This window comes from Lodderomyces beijingensis (genome assembly GCF_963989305.1).
Source record: "Lodderomyces beijingensis strain CBS 14171 genome assembly, chromosome: 6".
NCBI classification, from domain to species: domain Eukaryota; kingdom Fungi; phylum Ascomycota; class Pichiomycetes; order Serinales; family Debaryomycetaceae; genus Lodderomyces; species Lodderomyces beijingensis.
In genome coordinates, this window is record NC_089975.1 from 815,035 (window position 1) to 834,253 (window position 19,219).

Sequence of the window (19,219 nt, forward strand, 5' to 3'; positions counted from 1 at the left end):
TAAAAAAGCAGGCTGTTCAATCTTATTATACTTCCCTTTTGTTTTATTCTTATTTGGTCGCTTTGGTCCACTCTCCCGCATTTCCTTCCCCCCCTTTCAGCGCTCTAGCAGTGGTTTTGATGTTAGGGGGTCGGGCTGCAATTTCGTAACGTGCAGCAACCAGCAGCAGATTTTGCACCACCTTATTTTATTTTTATTCTTTTATTTTATTTTGTCTTTCACAGCCGTCACCATCACCCACCATCACCCACCATCAACCACCATCTCCATGGCCACCTGGGACCAACCACCATCACCGTCACCACCCACTACCCAAACATATACCCCATGGGTAGCTAGCTTTATTCTATCCCCACACCTTCGTCATTCTTTTTCTCCTTTTTTTTTTGTTTGTTTGTTTTATACCCATTAAAATTATAGTAGAAGTGTAGTGAGATTTGAGCCTAATTGTAACTTCTTTCTTTCTTTCTCCATGTTCTATCGTCATGCAATCTCCCCTTTTTTTTTGGAATTTGGAATTAGCTACTACGGTGATTTCTTGACATAAACAAATACTCCGTCCATGGCATACAAACTTCAAGGAAAAACACGCTTGACCCACTTTCTTTCTTTCTTTCTTTCTATATTTCTTGTAGTCAAGGAAGAGGGGACGGTATAAATATCAATTGGCTTCTCCCCTTTTCTTAACCAGATTTCTATTTATACATATATATTTCTTTCCTTCCAACGCCTTTTCCTTTTTTTCATCATCAAGAACCATTCCATTCGCTTGATATATATATATACATATTTATTAATTAATTGTGAAAACAACTACAACAAAACAACAACGGAAAATGAAGTTCTTTACTTTAGCATCCACTGCTTTATCATTATCGTCAACAGCATTAGCTGCCATTAGACAAGTGCAATTGTATGCCACTTCCGACTCTGAGGAGATCAACGGGCTGGGTCTCTACTCAACCCACGAAGGTGCCGGTATCAACTACTTCTTCCTCGGTGCTGCTCAGACTTTGACCTATAACGACGAGTCAAGAGTCTTGTACATTGACTTGGCCACCCAGCCACCAGCCCAGCAATACTTGGCTTTTGAAGGCGAGTTTTTGGCCTTGACCGTTGGGCAAGAGCCATTGCCAGTCGACATTACCGAAGAGGGCACCATCACTTTCCCCGGTGTCGAGACCTTGTCGGCTGCATTCAATGTCAACGACCCATACAGATACTCGGAAAGCGTCCCCGCTGTCGTCAACTCATCCCCAGAAGGGTCAACCCCAATTGGGCTTAGAGCCGTTTTTGTCGAAGTACCGGAACCAGAGCCAGAAGCTCCTTCCGAAGCTCCCGTTTACGAAAACACCACCGTCGTGGCCACCGAAGACCGTACCGTGACTGTCTTTACCACCTACTGCCCCGAACCAACCACGTTGACTTTGACCATTTGCGAAGTTGTCTGTCAAGCAACCGAGACTTTTGTCAGCGAGCCAGGCTACGTTACCGTTTCCAATGTCGTTATTGCTGAAGTCACCGAGGCTCCCGTTGCACCTGAACCCGAGGCTGAAGTCACTCAAGCTCCAGAAGCTCCAGCAGAACCAGAAGAGCCAGCTGTGGTTGAATCTATTTTCGAAGGTGCTGCTTCTAAAGCTGGCGGCGCTTCCTTATTGGCTCTTGCTTTGGCTGCCATTGGCTTTGCCTTCTAAGGAAAAGATGGTACTCACAGAATGACTGTTTTTTTCTCTTTTCACTCCCCCACCTTACCATTCCTAATTGAATATTTTTTTTGTTTCGAAACTGACTTGATGTAAAACAAGAGTTGGTTATTACTTGTTTGGTACTAGTTTTTACTACTACGTCTTTTCTTTTTGTTTTTTTTTTGTTTCCTTTCGTTTTCTTTGGCTAACTGATTAAGTTATATACAATTTTTGCACCCAACCACCGTCAACAAATAAAGTCGATTATTCCAACTTATTTACCCGCTTGATTTTTTCTTCTTGCCTCTACTCTCTGTGTTAGCAAAAGCCTGAACTTGTTCGATGTTCCAGTCGTCGAATTATTCCCAACTTCATCGGCAGTCAGACGGCGCAGTTTCCGACGTGTTTTGATCTGTTCAAATGTTACCGCGCACCATCTCGACTTTAGAAGTTTCCGTTCCGGCAGCAGGGACTCTTGATCTAGATTGAGTGGCACACTAGTTATTCCATTATCGACATCACTAGCAACTGGCACCGTAGTATCTGCCGCTGTAGCAACCGCCACTGTAGTAACTGCCGCTCTAGTATTTGGCACTGTAGTATTTACCATTGTAGTAGCTGCCACAGAATTCCCCCGCCTGATAACCAGATTCTCAATCTTCACCGTTGCTGCTGCTGCTGCTGCTGCTGCTGCGGCACCCTGATGATTTCGCAAAGCAATCCGTCTTTTTCTGTTATTAAATGCACGTGTAGACACTCGAGCCTCAACCTTGGTCAGCGGCATGGGTCTATCCTCGATGTAATTCATAACTCCACATATAAATAGCACTAAAATCACACAAATTAGCACCCCAAGATGATTCCTAGTGACAGCATGACTTGATTTTCAAAAAAATCAAAATGTGAGGCAGATCCTGACTAGCCTAGTTCTGGAAGAGTTGCAAGAAGCTCTTCTTCTTCCAGCTTCCCTTGCTTTTCGACAATTCTAAAATGTTTGTCTCTCACACACACTCTTTCTATCCCCACCAACCATGCTCCACCCTTCCATACGGATGAGAGTAAACCATACCGACAATGAAATGGATGCAAAGTCGAGGTGTTTTGTTATTTTTCAATTGTTGGCGGACTTTTAATTTTACCCCCTCTCTTTTGTAGCTGCTGCTGCTGCTATAATTACCGTTCTCTGGATTACCCATGAGGTTGCAAAAGTTGCAACGGCTCGTTTCTAAATTAAATATTATGAACTACACATTAACAAGGCTAAACTCTTTGTTCACCTTTAACACTTTCTTCATCTTCAGCAGCCACTTCTTCCACGGTGACCTTGACTTTTTTCTCTTCACCAGCAGACTCAACTCCGTCAGACTCAACCGATTTTCTAGCGGCTTGTTGAGACTCTTCATCTGCACGAGATTCGTCCTTGTGCTCATAAATGTCGTATTCGTCATCCCGCTCAACACCCAAGTCCGAACCTCTATTCTCAGGGCCAAGAATAATCACAATTATCATGTAGATCAAGATTGCAGCAACAAAAATGGCCATGGTCTTTGCCAAGTCATTGATGCTTTCATCGAGTTTGGCTTCAATCGTGGCACTAGCGGAACTGATCAAATTACCCAACTGGTACGATACACCAGCCACAAAAGCCTTATATTGAGGTGGCGACAACTCCGACAAGTGGATTGGCACAACGGCCCACGAGCCTTGAATGCCAAATTGCATGAAAAAGGCAGTAACCCACATGGGTTTGAATGCCCAGGGGTAGATCATGGCACACGCAATGACATTACCCGTCAATATGGCCGTTCTTCTGCCAATATAAGTGGAAACGTGGCCGATGATTGTTCCTCCTGTAATGGCACCCAACATGGCGCAAACGTTGATGATGGTTGTCTGGTTTGCAGTGTACGTGTATTGACTTTCCAACAAGTGTGGGTACAAGTCCTGGGAGCCGTGAGCCGAAAAGTTGAAACCAGCCATCATCAAAACCATGTAAATGATCGTTAACCAATACGTCTTCATGGCCTTTTTAGCCTGGCTCCTGAACTCGGCCAACTTTGAGTTTCTCTGCTCGGCACCAGCGTCAAACCTTGCCTTTTGCCGTTGGAACGTGTCAGTTTCCGGGTGGCACAATCTCCAAATGACCAAAATCACCGAGACACCAGCTGAAAAGAAAAACATGTTGTTCCAAACTCGGTCACCAGTGGTGATGAATGCTCTTTGGAAAACAACAGCCAACAAGTGTCCAAACGCATACCCTTCTTGGAAAATACCCGACAAGATACCTCTAGCTCTAGGTGGCGCATCCGCCAATGCTTCAGCTGAACATATACCGAAAATACCACCCATGGCCACCCCAAAGATGGACCTCACCCCTAAAAACTGTTCATAAGTCGTGACGAACCCCGTGCCAAGCTGGATCAAAACGAGCAAAGATACATTGACAATGTAAGGCCACTTGCGCCCGTACCTATCACCAAAAAAGCCAAAGATGATAGCACCAACGGACCTAAACATCAACACCAAAGTGATCGCCCACGTGATATCGTACGTGGTCCTGCCAAAGCTAGTAGCTAAATTCTGCACGTTCAAAGTAGTGCAGAAAAAATCAAAGGCGTCCATGGTCCAAGCGCCGAATCCCATAAGGAAATAATTCCATTGGTGCTTGTTCATTTCGACTAATGGCAGGAAAGGGTTCACGACTTCGTACCAGTCGTTCTGCCTCAACTCGTCCCATCCGACCCAAAGCGAGGAAATTCTGGTTTTGAAGTAGGTCTTGATTGCCACTGAGGTGAACTCGGGTGGGTGGACCACGTGCTTGTTGTGAGCTATGACATCTTTCGACGCGATTGAGTGCACCGACTGCGCTGAGCTTGATGGTTCAGCAGACATTTCTCTCGCCCCGGGAAGTGGTATTGAAGGATTGTAAAAACTAGCCCATTTATTTTTGTTTTTTTAGCGAAAGTTGCTGTTGTTTTATACCAACCGTGGTGATAATAACGCCCTCCTTCATGATTGCAAGGCAGGATACGTTGAATCTGTTCCCAGCTCGGGTATTTTCAGTTGAGGTATTGATAAGTTGAACTAGCGCAAGCTGGGGCCCACACTCACAATTTAAAAAAATATGCCCCATATTTAAAATGGATGCAACCTGGGCGACCAGACCAAGTTGAGCCGAAAAGAAATAAACCCTATACTGCTTACCTTCAATTTCAACGGGCCTTGCCAAAAGCAGCAAAAACATTTGTCACTTCTTTGTATTGTTGTTGCATTGCATGCGAACGCTCAAAACAGCACCGTCAATCTGAATTTATATCAACAACGTGTGCGCTTGTTTGGAGCTGCATTCCGATGCTACTCGCCGAAAAGATATACCCGCAAACGATTGCTTCGACACATCCCACGCAAGCAACGAGAAATATTCCTCGTGGTTTGGATTTAGTCCTCTTAAATCTTTGAATCCCCTCTTCCCCTTTCTCTCTCTAAAAGCAATAACTTATAACTTTGTTCTGTCGTTCAAAACCGAAACGTAAACTATTTCAAGTGCCTGTTTTCGCCCCACCCCCCTTCCCCAGGTAGCTAAATTTCGCGGTTGCAAAAAATAATCCGAAATTTTATTTATTTCTTTTTTTTTTTTCCGGTGGTTGCAAAATTTGACAGGTGGTGTCTAAATTATATGCGTGTATGAGGAAAAAAACCCGAGCGGTTCATGGTGCTTGCTTTCTGTGAAAAATTACTACACAGCGGAGGGATTTACCTACTGCCATGAGAAATAGGCAAGTTGACGTTCTAAAAATTTTTTTCACTTTTCGTTACCCCATCCCCACATATCACCCAAAGTCGCTAAAAGTGAAGAATCATTTTGTATTTCCTACACTTCAGCGATAACTGAACAACTGGCTATTTCTAAAATATAACAAATATCGCTCGATTTTGTTGATCTCTAAACAAAGCTACAAACTCTAGGGAGTCTAGCCATGACAAATTAAAAGTCATGTTTTGCTTACTTTGCTGGTTTTTCATTGTTGTGTTGACCGTATGCCTTGGTAGCATAGTGACCGTCGATACAGATAACATCTTGTGGTCTGTACTTGTAAGTCTTGTCAAAGTACTCGGTCAAGATTTGCTTGACACCGGCAGAGTATCTAGCTTGAGCGTCCAATGAGGTACCGGAGACATGGATGGTCATGGCGTTACCATAATCTGGACCGTATGGGTTGTGCATCTTTCTCCATGGGTGGTCGGCGGGTGCGGGCTGGACGTTCCAAACGTCACCACCGTAACCGGCAATGTGACCTGAGGACAAAGCTTCAACAATAGCGTCGGTGTTACAGATGGCACCTCTAGCGGTGTTGACAATGTATGAACCCTTCTTTATCTTGGAGATCAACTTCTTGTCAAACAAACCTTCGGTGGTCTTGTGCAATGGGCAGTTGATGGTGACAATGTCAGCTTGTGAAACCAACTCTTCCAAATCGGAAACGTGCTCGACAATCTTGTCAACGTCATTGTACAATTTGGAAGCTTGGTTCAATTTCTCTTCAGCAGCAGCTGGCAATGGTTGGTAGTCATAGTACAACAACTTCTTGGGGTTGAAAGGGACCAATCTCTCCAAGATTCTGTAACCGATTCTACCGGCACCAACAGTGGCAACGACTTTACCTTCCAAGTCATATTCTTCCTTGGCAACAGCGGCAACATCCCAGGTGCCTTCTTCAGCTTGCTGGTGGCCAATGTTGTAGTTTCTAATCAAAACCAACATGGTCATGATGGCGTGCTCGGCAACTGATTGCACGTTGGAACCGGTAACTTCCAAAACGGCAATGTCTCTAGCGTTTGCAGCATCCAAGTCAACGTGGTCGGAGCCGACACCAGCAGTGATAGCAATCTTTAAGTTTGGAGCCTTGGCGATTTTCTCCTTGGTGAGGTAAGCTGGGTAGAATGGGGTGGTGATGACAATCTCGGCTCTTGGCAAGTACTTGTCGAAGGTCGAGTCTGGTCTGTCCTTATCGGTGGTTGCAATTAATTCGTAACCGTGGTCTTCAATGAACTTTCTGATACCCAACTCGTTTTCGACGGTGCCCAACAACTTTGCTTGTTCCTTGGCGTGTTTACCACCGGAGTAAAGGACCATTAATACGACTGGCTTGGACATTGTTAACTGCTGCTTTTTTATTTTGGTTGTTTGTTTAGTGCTGAAAGATCTGGATGTAGAATATATCAATTGATATCCTGAAGACTTTCAAGAGGAGCGACATCCACCGATACTTATACCATTCTGAATTGAAGACTGCCCTCCCCTTTTCAATTGCCTCGTCCCACCCCTCCTACATGCGTCGAAAACTAAACACGCATCTCCGCAAATACTCCTATGGAATCCATTGGAACATCGTTTTCCAAGCTACGTTGTTCCTTTCTTTCCTCTCCAGCAGAGTAGGTTAGGCCATCATGCGTATCTCACGCATGCTCAGCAAAAGTAGCAACCGCAATGGCTACCACATTATCCCCAAAATATGTGCGCTTTTAAATTGTTTCCCACCCATCCACTCAGCGCAACTCTCCCAGCGCACATACACCCGTAGCACGCACCCTGCCGTGGTGGGAAGGGGAAAAGGGGCGGGAAAAAAGCCGCGCTCTCGCTGCTGCTCCGTCAGTAGAGGATTAACAAATGAGAATTAATCTCGCGGAAGGTTCCAGTTGATGGTTTGCAAACCCACGGAGAGAATGAGAGAATTTAGAGAACGAAAGACATGCACCTTCCGCAACCGGTGTGTTTGGTGCCTTACCAAATGAGAGGACACAAGGGGGTGGAGGTGGGTAGGAAAAGGAGAGGAGGAACGGGGAGGTCAGATTTCACTTAACCCCTTTCCAACCTGCGAGGTCCTTTTTTTTTTTTTGTTCCTTTTCTTTATTTGCGCAATTGCTAATCGGCAATAGTGTCCGTATTGTCGACAACACATCAGTTCATGCTGCCAAAGTGTTCTTGTTCGAGTCAATTGTGACTCTGGTGTAAACAACTCGGGGTCGGACCAAAAAATGTCGAAAATTGAGCAAACCGTGTGGAGTTTTCGAGTAGAAGAGGCTTTTGCTTGGTATTTGCTATAACGTGAAACTCATGATGGCACTTTTCCATTGCTTTTCCACATCCTTTTCAATCTTTGAATTTCGTTCTTTCTTCTGTTCTTTCTTCCGCTCCTTCTTCTGTTCATCATCGTCGCTCCTTAACCACTACGATAGGTCATTCATTCACTCATGAATCCAATCAAGAAAGAGGCTTTGTAAAGAGCTAACAACAGCATGGTCGAACGCGATGACCATCCACGTTTGAGCCAGATACCTTATTGGACGCTCAAGCTAGACACACAGCCCGAGCTAGGCAAATCCTGACAAGGCTTACAAGTAGAGATCTCAAGATGTCAATCGTATTGATGGCCAACACACCAACCTTGAAAAAAAGTAGCAGCAAATTGAGCTAACAAGAGTGCTTTTACGAGTTCATAATCCCTATAAACCCATTTTATAAACCCACTCAAACAGAGCGATCTAGAAAATTCATCGTCTAGTTGCTTCAACTCTGTTGACGTTTCTCTTTCTTACGCTAGGTTGCTGGGAGATTATCTCCGAAATAGTATCCTGATTATCAACTGTAGGTAGAGAAAGTAAAAAAAACTTTGGGTTTGGCCAAGTTCCCTTTCCTGCCCCCCCCCCTTGAGAAAAGTTGTTGCAAGAGCAAAACAAGTCTCTCACGGGCTTCATGACGATGGCCAACACTTTACCTCATAATAAAGAAACAACAAGAAGGACTCTACTTTCATGCAAAAATGCAATATATTTAGCATCGGTATATACTATATGTACTCTAGATAAAAAAAAAAAACAAAAAACAAAAATCAGACCTTATGTTCTATGTCAACTTTCTCATAAGACTCATCTGCAAATGCAGATGAATCGTCAGACTTTGGATGTCCAACTTCGTGGACTTTTTCCTCGTCCTCCTCCTGTATGTCGTCGATGGTGAGCACATCGTCTCTTTCCACGTCCAAGTCAGCGTTTCTATTTTCGGGGCCAAGCAAAATCACAATCATCAAGTAAATGAGAACAGCTCCAATGAAAATGGCCATTGTCTTTCCATAATCATGCAAGGTGTCGTTTATTGTGGCCTCAATTGTCGAACTTGCCGAACTAACCAAGTTACCCAACTGGTAAGCAACCCCACTGACAAATGCCTTGTACTGAGGCGGAGACAATTCAGACAAGTGGATTGGTACAACTGACCACGAGCCTTGAATGCCAAATTGCATGAAAAAGGCAGTGGCCCACATGGGTTTGAATGCCCAAGGGTAAATCATGGCCCCCGCGATAATGTTGCCAATCAATACCGCAGTTCTTCTTCCAATAAATGTCGACGCATGCGAGATCACGACACCGCCCAACAAGGCACCCAAATTGGCACAAACATTCACCACGGTGGTTTTGTTGTTATTATAGTGGTATTGCTCAGTCAACAAAGTAGGGTAGAGATCCTGAGATCCATGCGAGGAGAAGTTGAAACCGGACATCATCAAAATCATATAGATGATAATGAGCCAGTACGTCTTTAAAGCAGTCTTGATTTCGCTTTTGATATGGGCCATACTAGAGCTCCTCAGCTCAACCCCTTTTTCATAACGGGCCTTTTGGCGTTGATAATTATCGGTTTCCGGGTGAAATAATCTCCAAATAACAAATATGACAGAGACACCAGCTGAGAAAAAGAACATATTTTGCCAAACGCGTTCAGTGTTGTCAAAGGCTCTTTGGAAACAAACAGCCAACAAATAGCCCAAGGCGTATCCTTCTTGGAAAATACCCGAGAGCACTCCTCGTGCTCTTTGTGGAGCATCGCCTAGTGCCTCTGCGGCGCAGATTCCAAAGACACCACCCATGGCAACTCCAAACAAAGATCGAACTCCCAAAAACTGTTCATACGTGGTGACAAACCCCGTGCCTAGCTGAATCAAGATGAGACAACTCAAGCAAATGATATAGGGCCACTTGCGTCCATAATGATCCCCCATAACCCCAAAGATTACCGCGCCCACGGTGCGAAACATCAACACCAAAGTGATACCCCACGTGATATCCTTGGTTGATTTATCAAACGATTTAGCCAAGTTCCTAATGTTCAAACTCGTCAAAAAGAAATCAAACGCGTCCATGGTCCAGCATCCAAACGCCATAAGGAAATAGTTCCACTGGTGTTTGTTCATTTCAACCAACGGTTGGAAAGGGTTGACAACTTCGTGCCAGTGATACTGGCGAAGCTCATCCCATCCGACCCACAAGGAAGGTATCCGTGAAGCAAAATAGTCCTTGATGCTCTTGGAGGTGAATTTCGGTGGTCGTATAATGTGTCTATTGTGTTCTTCAACGTGTTGAGACCTGATACTCAGCAAAGAAACCCTCCTGTTGAGTGACCTCGACGTGGTTGAACGGACGGACCCAGAATCAATTCCCACCATTTTTTATGCTATGTATCGTTTAGTTCAGATCAGAATTTGTCCTTGTCTTGTCTTTTGATGTGAAAGTGTGGAATACTAAATCCTCCTTCCCGTCAAGCAAAAAATCTTGTCTAAAATCTTGTCAACCTTGTCAGCTTTGTCAACTTTGTCAACTTTGTATGCCAAGATCTCAAGACAAAGCAAGATCAAAAAATTGAGGGAAGATCTGTCTCTTTAAATAGGCAACTGCAAGGTGTACTTACAAAGGGACGAAGAGAAGCTTCTTTCCTTTGCTTTAAAAAAAAAAGAAGATGTAGTATAGAGATCCCAGCCTCCTTTTTCTTTTTTTTTCTTTTTTGATATTAGTTGTTAGTTGTGCTTTTTTTTTTCATTCAATTCTTGCTAGTCCATGTTGAGTTTCAGGCTTATGATGTCAAAAGCCCCATCACTTTTATAAGCCATGACTTTTATCTCGAAATCTCAAAGTGTGTGAAGTGTGAAGTGGCTCGACGTATTTCAATTGCCCTAGTTTGTAGATGTCACGGTAAGAGTGGGTGGAATTGTGAGTACCTTTTGCGTGTAAAATTAATAAAGTACACCACCTCGAGCATAATTTTGCATCCAAAGTAGCAAGAGCAGCAGCAAGAGGAGCAACACTAATCAGCAACCGTAACCGCGATCATCACCCGTTTGCAAAGTAAAGTAGAGACAATAGTGGTGTTAGATTTTTCGGTCGTTTGTGACGGCGTTTGCAAGTATCAACCTACTAATTTGGCCCACCCCCCCTCCTCTCTTACGGTTGAGATCTGGGAGTTCCACGTTGCAATAGCCGTGGAATCTATCGATTTCTAGGGTGGGTCGGTCGATATGAGCAGCGAGGGTTTCAGTCCGCGGAAGAAACAAAAAAAAAGAAACGGAGACACGCGGGAAAAAAGAAGACACACGACACAAAGACAATTTTTTCTTACGAGGAAATTGGGGGTTGGAATTAGAGGGGGGCAGGATATGGGAGGATGTGGTGGGGAAGAGGTGGGGGGAAGAGAAGATATCGAGACATTGCTCCCCACAAGAAAGGGGTTAGTAGCCTAGTATTAAAAGATGGGGGTACAGACATTAGACATTAGACGCTGGTTGGATCTGGTTTCAAACCCACTAAAAAAAGAAAAAGTAATAGGTTGCAATTGAAGGTTGTAGGAGGTGCGCTAGTTGAAGTGCCGCGCAATAAAAAATTTTTACAAAAAAGCTAAACCCCCCCTACCATCCAAATGTGACAGGTGGCGGAAGAGGTGTGTGTCTATTTTAGACTATTGGGTTTATCTTGGTGGTGGTGCTCGAACACATTGCATGAATATCTTTCCATTCTGGCTTCGTTTGTAGTGGCCATGAGAGGAACAGGCGGGGAAAAAGTAAGCCACTCCCCGTTTTTTAGCCACCAGCCATGTGCACTAAATTGTGGGGGGAAGAGAATGGAGGAAGTAGGGGAAGAGAAAGAGGGGGGGGGAGAAGATATTCATTTCACCGAGTGTTCCTAGCCCCATGCTGCATGTATCAAATGCAAAATTAAACGAAAGCAAAAGCGGAAAAAAAAGTTTGCAAATCTTGACCGTAGCGATACTTCAGTGTGTGGGGTTGAACTAATGAGCTTTCATCGTATCTTTCTGCGAGAGAGCAATCCGCATAACACGAGTTTTTTTAACACACGAGGCAACCAAAATTTCAGCTCTTGCTGAAATTATCAATATTTCAAGGTCATAAGCCTCTTTGAATCTGCGAAAAACTTGTCCGCCTTTGAGTAAGAAAACGTCGCTGTTCCAAGTCCGTTGTTTTGAAAAAAACATCGCGTCACCGTTCATCCCCGTTCAGCTCAAAAGTGGGACTCTACTTGCAAATTACCCGAGTCTCCGACTTGCTCGATATGTGGGGCATATTCGAAAGACCTGGATGCGGCTGAACCTCCAATAACCTTCACCCTAAACTAAACACTTGTAGAGTTGCTCGGACTAAACAAGGCATAGTACAGCATGAAGCGCCCGTTATATCACAGAGTGAGTGGCTGTTGACATTTTTGGGTTCACAAGAATGTGGGTGAGGTGAGATTTTAGATGGCAATACCTCAGTCTGTGGAAACAACGTCCAAGACGCGTCGACTAGAGAGAGAACCTTGAGATTCGACATCATCAACTAAGCCACGGCGGTATCCGTTTCGACTGCGGAAAAGAAAGAAAAAACTGTGATGATTCTCATCTACCAAGAAGAACAAAAGAAAGTGGAAAGATGGAAAAATTCAAGTAAACAGACTCGACCATTGGCTGAGTTTTCCATGTTTCAGCGTTTAATACATGAAATGCCTTTCGTGCTTGCCATCTGGGTGAACGAGAGTACAAGTTCTCTGCTGGACAGCCTTGCTTTTAATCATCTTGTCCCTCTTCAACCTTTCCTCCGAGCCTTTGGCACCATAGCATTCGACATTGATAACCATGGAAATTCTCTTGATGTTGTGATTGAGATTGTTGAAAAACTCATCAACGTTAAAATTTGGAACCACCAAAGTCATCCACTGGACTTTTTCCAAACTTTGCGCCAAAACACGTTCAGGTCCAATGGATTTGAGACCGCCGTTTAGTTTCAACTCAAATGTCCCAATCTGCGCCAAATCAAACAAATTGCTCAAGAGAGACACGGACACTTGACCTTCTGGCGATGTGCGTTCGTAATCGAACCCATAATCAAACAAATACATCGTTAATGAGCTCACTTTGAAGCTACTAGGGGACAATTGCGTTTGCGAAAAAAGCAATAAGCTCTTGTACAGAAGCCCATATTGGACCCGACTAGCCTGCAAAAAGTTCCTTCTCATTCGACCATAAGTCGATTTGCAAATGATTGGATCCTCGCTATTTTGCAAACTCAACATGAACTGAATCCACTGGCTTGCTTTATCCATCACTTTTTCCACTTCAGCCAAGTCCGAGCCGGCGCCAGCTTGCAAAAACGGATCGCTGGGATTGTAGTAATCGAGTTTCCCCGAAGCTGCAGATGAAAGGAAACAAGCATCGTCAAACGTAAGCGGGAAACTCAATACTGTCAACCTCAGCGGGATCTTGTAGTTGCTCCATATTTGCAAAAAGGGGAAAATGGCAGGGTCAAACTTATACAACCCGACTTTCTCCAATAGGGCAAGTTTTTGCAATTGTGACGCTTTTAAAAAGACATGATCAAACTTGTTGCCTTTGACACTCTCGTCCTTGTCGTCGTCTCCTTCGTCAAAGTAAATAAAGACATTGACGGGGTTCCAAGCAGTGGCTCTTTTATTGCCCTTGCTAAGTTCCTTCTCTTGTCTTATCTCAACATTCAGGATGTAGATGTCTGCTCTATAATGGTTCAATTCAAACTCCTCGTCGCTTTCGGAGTTACTATCTTGCACATAGTCGTCAAATTCTCCATCATCCTCGTCCTCGTCCTCGTCTTCACTGTCACCTTCATCTGTTCGTTTTCTCTGCCGTTTAAAGCTTTTCGAATCTTCTTTTGACCAGTCGAGAAGATGGCGCTTATGTTGCAATAAAATCTCAATTGTCTCTCTTGCACTTAGACAATTCAACCAGTAGATGGAAAGTGGACTGAATCGCGTGCTAGGGTCGTTGATACCTGGTAAGATTTTGTTCCAGAGCTCAGGAGCTAGCGTGGTTGGTAGGGATGACTGGCTACTCATGTTGTGAAAAATTAGATCAAAAAATAAGGCAAGGGGCAAAAATTCCAAGCTGTCCTCTCGGATCACAAATTTTCTTATCAAAGTTCAAACATAGTTTGATCGTGAACTAACTCTGGCCTTTAACAAACACAACATTGTTTGTAAGTTGGGGGCACCGACAGCTGGGTAAATCTTATAAACTAGAAAGTGGGATCAATTTGTGCACGTGACTTGAAAATTTACGAACTTTTCAATGAATAAATAAAACTGAAAAATGAAACAATGCGAAGCTTACTGACATGAAAAGCACTGGTGTGGGCACATTTCTTCGAAACTTGCTCTAGAATGCCGAGTATGAGTGAAAAGGATCATTCATGAGTAGACAAAATGGTAGGCTAGATAAGAATGAGCTACAAGCGAGGTTTTTGAGAATCCATCCAAATGCTTGTGAGTTTCAACCAATTCCAATTCATCATCTCTTTTTGTCGTTCTGCCCCTTGTCCAACATAAGATCTCCACGTTTGACCTTTTTTTTTTTTTTTTTCGATTAAATGATGCCAGTTATTTCACCTTAATCCTTTGAGGTTGCAAAACTACCATAGATAACATCTTCTTAGCGATTCGCCTATTTTTTCTATATTGTGGCCGCATAGCTCGACTGGCTCTCCATTTTTTTTTTGCAAAATTTGACCCCTATCCCCCTTTTTTCTTCTCCACCCCTTAAAATTGTTTGGATTTACTATTCAAGACAAAACTTGAAAACTGTGAACTTTCTCAAAGACTAGCTCCTGTTCCAGAGATGAAATAAAGAAATATTCGTCCCTAGTGTTGATGCAAAAATCCCTTAGCTTGAAGGGCGAGGGGAGGCCATTTTACGGCAGTGTTTTCTATTGCAGCATGTGAGCCCGACTATATTCTTCACTGGCCATCTACAACTATTTTTGAGAAGCAACTATCGCTCAGGGAAAATTATCAACTGCTCCTAATGCAAACACTGAGTTGATTGTAGACCCAGTAAATTGCCCGCAGTCAAAGAAGTTATGGGCTAACAAAAAAAAAATGAATTGCGAAAGAATTGCGCTTGTGCCGCTTGTAATTTTCAAACCACCCCCCTTCCATTTCAGTGTTGGAAATGCCAAAAGAGCATTTCCAACACAGAAATGAAAATGAATCTGCAACAACATCCACATATCGACATCGGAGAGACGACAGATACCAGTCTGCAAAAGTTACAAATGTTCCTGGAGCAAGAACAAAATATCTAAAAGGGAATATGAGCTGACCAGTCTTTAAAACTTGAATTACGTTCAGCTTCATGTCGGTGGAGGTTGACTCTATGGCGGGGCGTTTTGCATTATTTTGAGCTATTCTAGACTGACACACCCCAGCAGAAATGAAATCAGATGAGCCTATTTGTGCAAGTCCCATTGGGTTTGCGTCTCGAGAAACGAAGTCATCGATATTGGAAAGAGCACCATTTTCAACGGTAAATACTAGGGGGACGTAAGAAAAAAACAAATTGGAGCGTTTTAGGAAGATAAAGCAATATAACTGATGTTTTCCCAACTGACACCAATGTTGACAGTCATCACATTATAACGCAAACTTGCGTTCTATTCGCGAAATCTTGTGTTTGTATGCTTTCGTCGACCTGACTATAAAGAATGTTGTTGGTGTTGAAATTTCACTTATAGAGACGTGCCGTGCGAGATTCATCACCGTCAGTTGTGTCGCAAGGGGGAAAGAGGGGATGCAAAAACTTAAGCGGTCGCACGTCCCCCTCAGCCACATCTTAAGCGAGCTCATTTCTCGTTCCCATTGAGGGGCGTTTTTTTTTTCATTTTGTTTTTTCCTCTTCCCAAAAGTTGCAAAAAATTTTCCTACTCTTTTTCTCTACTCTTTTTTCAATTGTTTTTTTTTTTTTTTTTTAAATGTGTTCATACGTTAACGTGATAATTTTAAAAATTACAATCCTATAGAATATTTCCACTTGTCTCGAGCCACGCTGGACAAGTGGGTTATATATATATGGGGGTTTTTGAAACAAAGCATAATACAAATACAAGTTTGAATAATAATCACAAAGTTTGCTCAAAGAAAAAAAAAAGAAAATGAACAACTTTTCCTCTTCATCTCGCCTTTTTTTTTTTTACCTCTGGCATCCGCTCTCAATCATCCGCGTCTCTTTTGTCTGTGTCTAATGATACGTTTGAACAAGTCCTCCACGTCCAACTCAATCTCACTGATAAACTCGTCCAAGATCAGCTTATCGCGAATGTACCTATCACAGTCGTTAGCCATGACAAATATGTCGGTGCCGACTTCCTTGGCCAATCTTTCAACAAATCCCACGATGGATTTTCTTTCAATAAATGTGTTGTGGTCGATTTCGTCACGGATCCACCCTTCACCATATTGTTGTAAACGTTGAGCAATCGGTGGTTCTGTCTTGTACCACTCTTCAACCATCTCGTAGACAGTAAAGATTTCGTGATTGAGATCGAAAATTGGAACACCGGATTCCAGTTGTTGTTGTTGCTGACGTACAGGTGGAGGACCGTTGAGTTCCAATTCAAACCTGTCCAATGAACTATTGATACGTTGAGATAAACTTGACACAAACGCTGGATCAACAGACACGGTCTTTTGCAAAGTGTAACGGATTTCATCACGAAGTAAAGCAAAAGATTTACGAATTTCTTCAACATTCTTTTTGGTGATTTTTTTGGTGTAGATGGGTGCTTCTTCGGGATGTGTTGTTGAAGTAGGCGGATGCGCAAGTGTTGGTTGTTGTTGTTGTTGAATTTGTTCGTGTTGCTGGTCTGGCGAGTAACTTGATTGAAATTGTGGTACTTGGTGGACTCTTGATTGTGGTTGTGAAGAGATAGCAGCAGCGGCAGGAGCAGAGGAAGACATCACTGAGGATTGAGGAGGATATACAGCACCAGCTTGGAACTGATTAACGCTTTCATCGATGGAGTCTTCGCCTGCGCCCTGCTCGACAGGTGTTTTTGGCATCCCGGAAAGCTGTTGAGCCTTGTAGATTTTCTTGACCATTCTTCTCTTTTTCTTTGAGTTGGATTCATTCGACGAGGAATCGTCGATGGGAGATTCAGACGACAGCGTGTCTTTGCCAATCTCCTTGTACACCAAATATTCCAAAGCAATGTGTCTATTGGGGATTTCTTTATTCTCCAAATGGTAAACTAAGAAATTGATTTCCTGCAATTTGGAAAAAGCCGGGTCCATTTTTCTCAACCTGATAACTGGTTTGGCTGATGAGCTATTGGCAAATTGTTCTTGATAAAACTCCTTCATCAACTCTCCAGTAACAAAGAAATTGGATAATTTCTTTCTGCAGCAGAATCTAATGTAATGTTTAAAAGTTGTAATGTATCTTTTCCTTGTTTCAAAGCCGAGTGACAATAGTCTCTGTTTTGCTTCAGGATGAGTTAAAATCTCGTCATCGAATTTCTTAAACATCTTGATGACATCCTCGGTATCTTGCGACATGATTCTCTTGTTGATTTTGATGTTGTCCTTGTCCACGCGATATCTTCTCTTGGTCTTTCTATCATCGGCACCACCAATGAGGTCGTCTTCATCTTCATCTTCTTCCATCATCAAGGGAATATCGGCTGCATCAATCTTTTGAGATATAATCGATGTAATAGGAATACGACCTTGTCCTTGTCCCTGTCCTTGTCCTTGCACTTGGTTTTGACCTTGACCTTGACCTTGTGCTCCACTAGTAATGCGTGGTGGTAAGACAGGCTGAACAGGGGCTGTATATGGATTAGGATGAGAAGACATCTGCTGAATCGATGGATGCTGTGGATGTTGTTGTTGCTGTTGCTGTTGTTGTTGTTGTTGATGATAATGGAGTTGATGTTGTTGTTGTTGTTGGTGCAAGTGGGACGAGTGGTTTTGTTGAAGATGTTGTTGAGGGTGTTGGTACCCAGCCATACCAGGTGAAGTACTTCTTTCATAACTATTGTTGGCACCGGCACCAGGGTGCTGAGGAGCGAAAACATTTAAAGATGGAGGCGAGTCATTGGTCAATAAGTGGTTGATGTTGTGCTTGTTGACGCTGTTCAAGCCCATGGCAGCAGCAGCAGCAGCAGCATTAACAGCACCACCAGAATTACTGCTGTTATGATTAACGTTTCTGGTAGTGGTTGTGGTTGTAGTTGTAGTTGTAGTTGTTGTTGCCGATGATGACGAAGAACGAGTACCAGCAGTATTTTGTGTGTTGGTGCCACCCCTGCTATTAGCGGGAAACCCCCCAACTCCATTATTTGAGCCAACATTTGCAGCTTGAGATGTGAGATGTGCATCCTGATCTGGATTGTTTCTGGTATCAGCATGTTTCCTTTTGCGTCCTCTGGTTTCCACTTTCTTGGTTGTCTCAGCGGGCTGTTGCTTCTCCGAAGCAACAGCTTGAACCTCATGGCCACCCAAGTCGACCACACCTCCAGAATTCTGAGTTGGTGCCTTTGCACCGTCGTTCGCGTCAACTTGCACCTTCTTCTTTCGGCCTCTTGTCTCCTTTTTAACTGGTTTGACCTGAGCCGGCTCCTCGTCCTTGGAAGAGGAAGCAGAGACCGACGATACCGACGACGTTGACGACGACTGCTGTTGCTGCTGCTGTTGTTGTTGTCTGCTGCTTCTTCTAGATGAGGTAGTTGGTGCATCTTGTTGTTGTTGTTGTTGTTGTTTTTCCATTGCTGCTCGTTGCTCAGGGATGGGAACAACTTTTTTCAACTCTTTCCCGTTGGTACTGAGTTCAACATCAACGTGTTGAGCTGATGATCTTCTAGTCACAACCATGTGCTTTTTTTTTGGTTGTGGTTATAGTAGTTGGAAAAAAAACCCCCAGTGGGTGTATCCGAATAGTGTTGTAGAGGTTGGAGATTTTTATGAGGGGGGGAGGAACCGCACACACTCGCTCACAAGGGGGGTCGAGTTTTTTTTTTTTGTTTGAAGCCTATGTGGTTACAGTTTACAGTAGGGGAAGAGGGTGCTACCAGTTGGGGCTGGCAACCTCGTTACCCGACACTGTTATAATTGCCGTTCCCACAGCCAGACTGGGGTATAGAAAGTGCCCTTCTTTTTTGAGTACCTAGCTTACCTTTTGCTCTAAAGTATAGCCGCTTTTTATCATTGAGAGGAGTGTAGTCAAAGTGCAGTCGTGTTGGTCCTTTTGAAGGGTGCTTAAACTCCAAGGTGGGTTGTGTGTCGGCTAGTAGGTAGCTTATAGGGGTAGTGCATCTGGGGACTAAATTGACCACCACCCAACTCGGCAGAAAAAGAAAAAAAATCTCATCATCTTCTCAGACGGGCTGCCAACAAATACACCCCTCCCA

General features: G+C 43.6%; 6 protein-coding genes across 6 annotated transcripts; 1 reads left to right on the forward strand and 5 right to left on the reverse strand. All coding sequences in view use genetic code 12, as the record gives it.

Annotated features, from left to right (window-relative positions):
- Positions 1-836: 836 nt before the first annotated feature.
- On the forward strand, positions 837-1,694 carry LODBEIA_P50690 (uncharacterized protein; the record flags this gene model as incomplete). The annotated part of the gene is made up of 1 exon (XM_066975360.1): positions 837-1,694. The coding sequence occupies one exon, from the start codon at positions 837-839 to the stop codon at positions 1,692-1,694; it is 858 nt and encodes a 285-aa protein (XP_066832007.1).
- A 1,251-nt stretch (positions 1,695-2,945) lies between these two features.
- LODBEIA_P50700 (uncharacterized protein) lies at positions 2,946-4,577 on the reverse strand (the record flags this gene model as incomplete). Its single annotated transcript, XM_066975362.1, has 1 exon — positions 2,946-4,577. The coding sequence occupies one exon, from the start codon at positions 4,575-4,577 to the stop codon at positions 2,946-2,948; it is 1,632 nt and encodes a 543-aa protein (XP_066832008.1).
- A 1,111-nt stretch (positions 4,578-5,688) lies between these two features.
- LODBEIA_P50710 (uncharacterized protein) lies at positions 5,689-6,840 on the reverse strand (the record flags this gene model as incomplete). Its single annotated transcript, XM_066975363.1, has 1 exon — positions 5,689-6,840. The coding sequence occupies one exon, from the start codon at positions 6,838-6,840 to the stop codon at positions 5,689-5,691; it is 1,152 nt and encodes a 383-aa protein (XP_066832009.1).
- Positions 6,841-8,575: 1,735 nt separating this feature from the next.
- On the reverse strand, positions 8,576-10,186 carry LODBEIA_P50720 (uncharacterized protein; the record flags this gene model as incomplete). The annotated part of the gene is made up of 1 exon (XM_066975364.1): positions 8,576-10,186. One exon carries the CDS (start codon positions 10,184-10,186, stop codon positions 8,576-8,578), a length of 1,611 nt encoding a protein of 536 aa, XP_066832010.1.
- A 2,311-nt stretch (positions 10,187-12,497) lies between these two features.
- On the reverse strand, positions 12,498-13,874 carry LODBEIA_P50730 (uncharacterized protein; the record flags this gene model as incomplete). The annotated part of the gene is made up of 1 exon (XM_066975365.1): positions 12,498-13,874. One exon carries the CDS (start codon positions 13,872-13,874, stop codon positions 12,498-12,500), a length of 1,377 nt encoding a protein of 458 aa, XP_066832011.1.
- Positions 13,875-16,025: 2,151 nt separating this feature from the next.
- LODBEIA_P50740 (uncharacterized protein) lies at positions 16,026-18,683 on the reverse strand (the record flags this gene model as incomplete). Its single annotated transcript, XM_066975366.1, has 1 exon — positions 16,026-18,683. The coding sequence occupies one exon, from the start codon at positions 18,681-18,683 to the stop codon at positions 16,026-16,028; it is 2,658 nt and encodes an 885-aa protein (XP_066832012.1).
- Between the last annotated feature and the right edge of the window lie 536 nt (positions 18,684-19,219).